This window comes from Macadamia integrifolia, unplaced genomic scaffold (assembly GCF_013358625.1).
Source record: "Macadamia integrifolia cultivar HAES 741 unplaced genomic scaffold, SCU_Mint_v3 scaffold1094, whole genome shotgun sequence".
Lineage (NCBI taxonomy): Eukaryota > Viridiplantae > Streptophyta > Magnoliopsida > Proteales > Proteaceae > Macadamia > Macadamia integrifolia.
The window spans coordinates 127175-134696 of NW_024868084.1; the positions used below are offsets into that span (position 1 = coordinate 127175).

The 7522-nt window shown below is 41.4% G+C and overlaps 1 protein-coding gene across 1 annotated transcript; it reads right to left on the minus strand.

The window, feature by feature from the left end:
• Positions 1-1104: 1104 nt before the first annotated feature.
• LOC122062718 (alpha-terpineol synthase, chloroplastic-like) lies at positions 1105-4797 on the minus strand. The gene is made up of 6 exons (XM_042626361.1): positions 4552-4797; positions 3993-4197; positions 3459-3810; positions 2954-3163; positions 2723-2856; positions 1105-1253 (listed from the first exon to the last, which is right to left on the minus strand). The coding sequence occupies exons 1-6, from the start codon at positions 4795-4797 to the stop codon at positions 1105-1107; spliced, it is 1296 nt and encodes a 431-aa protein (XP_042482295.1).
• Between the last annotated feature and the right edge of the window lie 2725 nt (positions 4798-7522).

The window sequence follows — 7522 nt, forward strand, 5'->3', positions numbered from 1 at the left end:
ATGTCGATCAAACAATTAAAACCCGAGTTGGTCTTTTGGCATAACATGTTACCAGAGCTCACCAGGCTTGGTTCGAGCTCGGCAACAATAATGGAAGGGTAAAACACCCATCCTACAAGCTTAACATGGTGTGTACATCAAGATTTCATCCATACCTAGCTTTTTCTAGGTCAAAATGAAGAGAGAGAGTGGCATGGGAGGTTGTACTTTCCTCCGGTAATGATTCCGGTAACAAGGCGGTAGCCGGCACCAAGGTAGGCCTTTAACCTTCTCCCCTTCTTCTTCTTCTTCCTTTATCTCTTCTTTTATCTCCTCTCCTATGTTGGGCACAAGGGAAATGAGAAAATGAATCCTCATTTCCCAACTTATAACTTAAGTGGGCCTTAGGGTCTATTTGGTTTGGGCCTCTTTTGATCCAATCAGGTTAAAATGAGTTTTGGAGTATGAGAACCCATACATTTAGTTCCATAAGGTGTCCACATCAAGAGAAAGGTGTGGAGGATGATTTGAGATCATCCGAAACCATTTATGATGCGAGTGGCGGGAACCACGGGCATCAAAACCTTGACAGTAGCCTATCAACCCACCGAAAATAGGCACAGGATTCAAGCCCAGGCTGCTTCCGGTGGCTTGTTTCCGAGTGTTAAAACAGTTTTTTGTCTTGACAACTTGCTATCCCATGGTTGGTCTCGCACGGGTGGTTGCCCTTGAACATGCTCAAGGCCTTTCGACAATTATAATACGTGTTGCAAATCAAGTGTGGGGAGTTGGGTCACTTACCATCTGGGATAGCAAGGTATGAATCCCCTCCAGTTAGATAGGCATGCAATGCATAAACATGTGAGGTCATCTTTACCCCTTCGGCAATGTGCAGCCGTAAGCCAAAATCCGGTCGTACTTCCTATCTCCGATCCGAGGCCTGTCACAACAGTTTAAATTAGACTGGATTAAGGCATGGGTGTAACAAAAGTACTAACTAATCCATAGAGTCTCACATACCTTTGAAGTGCCAAGGTCATCAACAAGTCAAAAAATAAGCAATGGCCAATGCAAGAGACTTGGATATTGTGAAAAGCAAAATAACGCCTCCTTTCTAAAAGTTTGTCACAAAGAGGAAAATGCATGAATGAGTATAACTTTGCCTCCTATTGAAGTAATTGCATTGTTTAGGTACTCCTCAAGGGTTTTTCTATGATTGTTGTAATACCACTTTGCCTCTATCAAGTATGCTTTGCATAAATCAACCCACCGGAGTAAAAGTGAAAGCAACAGATTAGTTATGGTAGTAGTGGAAGAATAAAATAATGTTTTGTTAACATATTTCTTAGACTAGTGAGTGGGATGGTCTCATAGATTAGCATCATTGCATCAAGTGTACAATATGAAAGGGTGAATTTGTAATTTTGATTTTATAGGTATCTAAAATATGGTCTAGATAGATCTCATGTCAACCATGTACTCTCTCATGCATTGACATAATCCCTAGTATTTTTAAGAGTCAATTTTTCATTTTTTACTAGATTTTTGTAGCTTTGTTTTGGCACTTGGCCAATACAATTATGGCTGAATCTTGAGATGTGAGTAGTGGACCTTGGGATCTACCAGTCCACATAATTCCAAGTTCCATTATAGACCTACCAGATTAGAATAATTTCTAATAAAAGTATTTTTAAGAATAAAAAGAAAAGGGGTAACATAAAATAAAGGGACGATTTCATTTACATTGGCCTTTTAATATAACCTTTTATCCCAATTGTTCACTATTTCAGCCACATGGTAGGATGATATAGTTATTTTGACCATTGGATTGGCATGAGTAAGCTTGGACAGGCCAAACATCCAATTTCAGACCATATTAAATAAAAGACCATTCTATATATTGGTACTTATCCTTGTGCCACTAGGTAGTATCAATTTGGGTTGAAACTTGATATGTAAGCAAGGGTTGTGATTTACCTTTCCACAAAATTTTGGACTCATCTAATACATCCACATGGCAGATATTTGGGCAACTTATATTGAACAGGTCAATATAGAGTAAACTTTGGCCTACGGGTGTAGCCAAGGCGATCTAGACTGAGTTTTTGAGAAGCCCAGCAGCCAAGCTTAGGTCCCCAAGGCTCAGCCTAGGTCTGGCCCTATTTAACTCAGGGGAGGTCAGGTTGGCAGGTTTTCTTGTTTTTAAATTATTATTTTACATAAAAAAGAAGAAAAATAAATTTTAACCTAAATATTTTATGTGTTTAATATAATAAATTAAAATATTAACATAAAATGTAAATTATAATACTTAATTCATAACTCTTCCATATTTTATATGTAAGAGATCATTGTCTGGTCATATAGCCCTTGCACTAGCTTGGGGGCCAATGAGAGTGTATGCAATTGCATATTCCTGGATGGGATCTTTTATTTCATAGGGATGGCATAGTAATTTTGCACTCTCTTGTGTCTAGGAGCAAGATCCACTGGACTAGGCAATGTTCTTTTCTCCATATTTTGTTTAGATATGTAGGCATATATGGTAGGTCCAAGTTGGGCTCAACCCAAGGCCTCAATTCAGGCCCATCCTTGTTCAACCAAAGGCCTGGAACCCCCAGCCTGCAGGCTGAAAAGAGCCTAGGCCAGGCCTTAAAATTTAAGCAGGCTCAGGCTTGCAGGGCCAAACTTGCACGCCCTACCTACGAAAATAATAAAACCAAGAATGGATGTAATACTTCATTCTTTAGGAAACGTATGGTCTCAACTCCACGTTCCTTGAGGTGATCATATCCCATTTCATTAACAGTGTTGAAAAGAGCCAAGAAACATATCTTTATATAGTTTGGAAGTTGTTCCATTGCTTCAATATCCCATCTGAAAAGCAACATCAGATTATGAACCGAGATAAGTAGCAAGTTGAGATATATTTCTTAAAAATTAGTCAATATTAACATAAAATAACCAAACAAACCTCTCCACTACATCAGTAAAAAGATCGAGTTCTTCCATGGAACCATAAACATCATCGATCGTTTTTATTAGCATAATAACCTTTGTAAGTTCAATCCTAAAAAAACTTAATTGAGGTTCAGGGTTCATTCCCAATGCCCATAAAAAGCATGGGACCAAATTATCTCTAGCGAAATCCATGTGATATCGGAAGCCCAAATGTTCCCACCACCTATAAAAAAAAAAGAGAGTAATATATGAATATATATACATATACTTATGAATGTTGCCTGCACTGGATTGGTAGAGTTCTATTGTCCATATAAATACATATGGGGGCAGAGTTTTCTATCCACAAGAGGCTCCTGCTCATTGCGTGCCTCTGTGTGTGGCATAGGGACCTCTAATGGACAAAAAACTTTTTTCATATATATACGCAGAACCAGCGGCTGCATGTGTGTTGGACTGAGTTTGGATCATCTCTAGGTTTTCAAAATTTAGACTGCGTGCAACACACATGGACATACCTTGACAATTCAGCTAGCTCTTTCTGGTGTACAGCTTGGACAATGTTGAAATTTAACTTTGCTAGTTCAATTAATGCAGGAATTGAGTTATTCTTTTGCTCGTAGATGTCAGTATACCACCTAGCTTCTATCCAAGGCATCCTCCAGTGAAGGGGAAGCTCCAAAGCATGGATCACTAGTTTTGCGACGCTTGGTTCCATATTACCCTTGATCCCCTCCAAAGCTGTCCTTGAGAAGTCTTTGGCCTCATCCAAGATACTTTCACCTTCTACAGCCAAGTGAGAAGCTTCATACAAACTTAGAACTCCCTTTACATTATCTAAATAACTTGGTATGAAATTTCCTGCCTCATCTATCAAGTTCTTAAACAAACCTATTAACAAGTTACCTTATGTTAGAGAGAGAGAGAGAGAGAGAGAGAGAGATATTTTTTCTTCGGAGGGAGGGAAGGAATGGGAAAGGACCTAGCACCTTGGCTGATTTCATATCCATGGTTTCTAAGGAGCCTAAATCAAAGAGCTGTAGCATGGAGACTCTCCTCAGTTCTAGTTTTTATATCTTTCCTGCGCGCTATGGTAGCCAAGACTTTCTTGATCTCCTCCTCAAAGAGGTAGCCTAACCCAAGCCTTTGGATGTCATCAATCAGCTCAAGCTGACAAAGATGCCCCATGGCTTTATCATCAAGCCTATGCTTTACTTCCTCCTCCAATTTCTTGGTCATGCTCTTATAGGCCTCGCCCTGTGGAATAAATTTGCCACCAAATAAATTATGAGGGAAAGAAATTGTAAGAAAAAAGATATATTTATTGGAAAGCTGCAAAATTATGATCCCTTTCATCTCTTGTATATCATGTGGCAATTTAAAACATAAAAAAAGGATGAAATTAATTTCCATCTTTAGATTGACTAGAACCCAATATATTAAGGGTTATGCAAGCATGAACTAAATATGGGCTGCAGTCTTTTGAGTGGAAGAGGAATTTTTACAATAGGAATTCACGAACCTCCGTGCCACCGTGGATAGATTCATGACATTATTTTCCATAAAATACTTTAGCTTTCATGAAATGAATTTTCTCTCTTTTTTCTCGACAAAAAATAAGGATTTACTTATAGTGTAATCACTCTTCAAAGATTGCAGGAACTCATAGCACCAGATGTTGGGCTGGTAGTTTGCTGATCGCCTTTTAGTTATTGGCTCAGAGGTAAGAGAGTTTAGATGGGATCGGATGTTTAAACTCATGCAATGATGGCTGAAAGGTCTTGTTGGGACACTCATGTAAGGAGTCAAGCCTTTGGAAAAGCAAGCTGTGGGCAGTATGTGGAGATGAAGAGCCATGACTTAGTTGCAAAACCAGCTGTAGTCCGTGTCCTATATATATGGTTAGGGGAGAGGGTGTCACTCTTGAATGATTGAACTGTATCTTGTTGTTATCTTTTAATGTTCCCACTTAATGTGGAATTCTTATAGTGGACGTCACTACTCCATCTAGCATCATTCTTCACCTTTATTCATGTTTCTTTAAAGAAAAAAAAAATAATAAATATAACTGCAGGAGCACAGGTCGCGTGTAGATGTGGGTCAAACACGAGGAGGTTGACCTTGATTAAAAGTTAATCTTAATTTAGGCAAAGTGTACTCATGTTTGCAAAAATTATCACTAAGGAAACTCCCGTGCAATGAAATTAAAACTAACAATATGGAAATTCACCTAAACTAGGGACCTAAAAAATTATAAAAATTACAAAATAAAGATGACAATTGTAACACCCTGAATTTTGGGACAACTGAACTTCAGTATTAGGATTTGATTGACAAGAAAGATACTGAACTGCACAATATGGACCTCCTACTTGTAGCTTTGTTGGGGAGAAACTGGAAAATTAGAAGACCAAGTATGTAATACCCTGATTCTTAAACCCGGTCTGATTTCGCGGTTGAACCGGTTTGACCATGCAGGAACCGAGCTAGAGGAAATTAGAGCGGGTTCCTTATGGGCTATGATGGCACGGGTGACCTTAAACACCGGTTGGCCCGACAAGTCCGAGCCAGTGCCAGAAGAGACTGGAGTGCCCAAGCCGTGTACGTGCACCTACCATAAGGCCATGTACGGATAAAACAGGTATTATATCCGTATTTTAAGGTATATACGTATGATACATCGTATGCCAGGGGTGGGGTTTGTGCCGAGGCCCGAACCCTGTCAAAATCCCAAGTTTTTGGCCCTCAGGTGGGCGGACAGGTGGGTGCACCCACCCACCTGAGTGACCCATCCATGTGCACTATTCACTTATTTAGAAATTATATATATAGCTTTATGACTTCATTTTCTTTCCATTTATGACCCCCGTACGTTGGTGAGAATGGTAAAGAGGAGAGAGAAAAGAAAGGGAAGAAGAAGGGAAGAGAAGGAAGAGGAAGAAGGGAAGGATTTCGGCGGCGCCGAAGTTTGATCTTCCCATTCCGGCACCGGGAGAGTGATCTTCAACTCTAGATCTACAGTTAGAGGTAAGCAAAGTTGGGTTTTGTGAACATTCACCATATCCAAGCTTTAAACCCTTGATTCGAGTATGGTTTCTTGAGATCTTGTAAATCCCCTTTGAAATGATGGATCTAAGGTTTAATAGATGATTTATGTGTTGATCTTGAAGGATTTGAAGAGATATTGACAAGGTGGAAGAAGCATTGTGGGTTTGAAGTGGTTTGGAGGGTTTGAGGTTGTTCTTGAGCAAAGAAGGTAAGATGGTTTCCCATCACTTGAATCTAACCTAGATCTAGGTTAGAACCATCCTATAGGACCTTGAAGGTGTGAAGAATGGGTGGGGAAAAGCCCCCATTTGATTTCCCAAAGAATTGAGAAAATGGGGAAGAAACAGGGTGTTTCCCGCCAAGACCGGTGGGTGCAACCGGTGGGCCCCTACCCGCCTGTGGGCACCCACCTGAGAAGGCAAGGGGGCCATCGGGCACAACCAGCGGGCCCAACCGGTGGGCCAACCGGTGGGCCATCCTACCCGCCGGTCCTAGCAGGGGCCCCTGGCCCAACCGACGGGTGAAACCGGTGGGCCCCGGTCCCAACCGGTGGGTAGGATCGGTGGGCCAGACAGCCCACCTGTCTGACCCACCCGTGTGGCCCCGAGGGTGATCCTTATGTCCGATTGAACCCAAATCGGACGTGTGACCTTCTTTTGACGTTCTAAACACAATTTTGTCATCGGATTTCATTAATTTTGATCCTAAAATGGTGAAGTACTAACCCCGCTCAATTATGTTAGGTTCACCAAATCCTACCCGATTCGCACCGGATCTCACCCGTACCGAATGAGAATCCTTGTACACTACAAGTAAGTGGGGAGAGGATGTTTGGCCTTGTTTCAAGGCATTGTTTGGCATTCATTTAATTATATCTAGTCTAGTCATGCCATCATGAATATGCTATGTAGACTATTCATTCCACACATTGTTATGCATATGTGCTATGTTTACTTTCTAAATGCCAATTGAATGAGATGTTTATATGTTGAATGTGGACATCATGGTGCATGATGCATTGATAGACTAGATGCCGTAGTCAGCTTGGAAACGAGTGCATTGGTGGCCCGTGGAATGGGACACGGAGGCACTATGCAATCGTACTATTGTCATATAGGAGCATGCGGTATTAGGATTTTCACCATCCCGTGCTACGACCCTTCCCAACAGGGGTTAAGGTGTTGGGTTATCATTTGGGGGGAAGCAGTGGTCGCGGTCGTCAGGTCACTGTGGCGGTTAGACATAACGCCCGACGGGTCATGTAGGACAGTCGGCAACCCCGGTGGTACATTCAAGAGGACCAATCGTACTGCTTTTAAATTGCTGGAGTCAGCACCTTTATTTTCAGTCATTTACATTTCTGTTGAGATCTGGTGGACGGCATTGTCTTTACTTTTTCGAGTACTCACGATGGGCCTTCTCCGACAGCCCTATGGGCGTATCGCGGGAGGGAGTTCGTGGCTCGTACCCGGAGTATACGCGCACTGTGGTTGTAGTAGCACTAAAACCGAGGACTTAGTAATGTTGCTTAGGT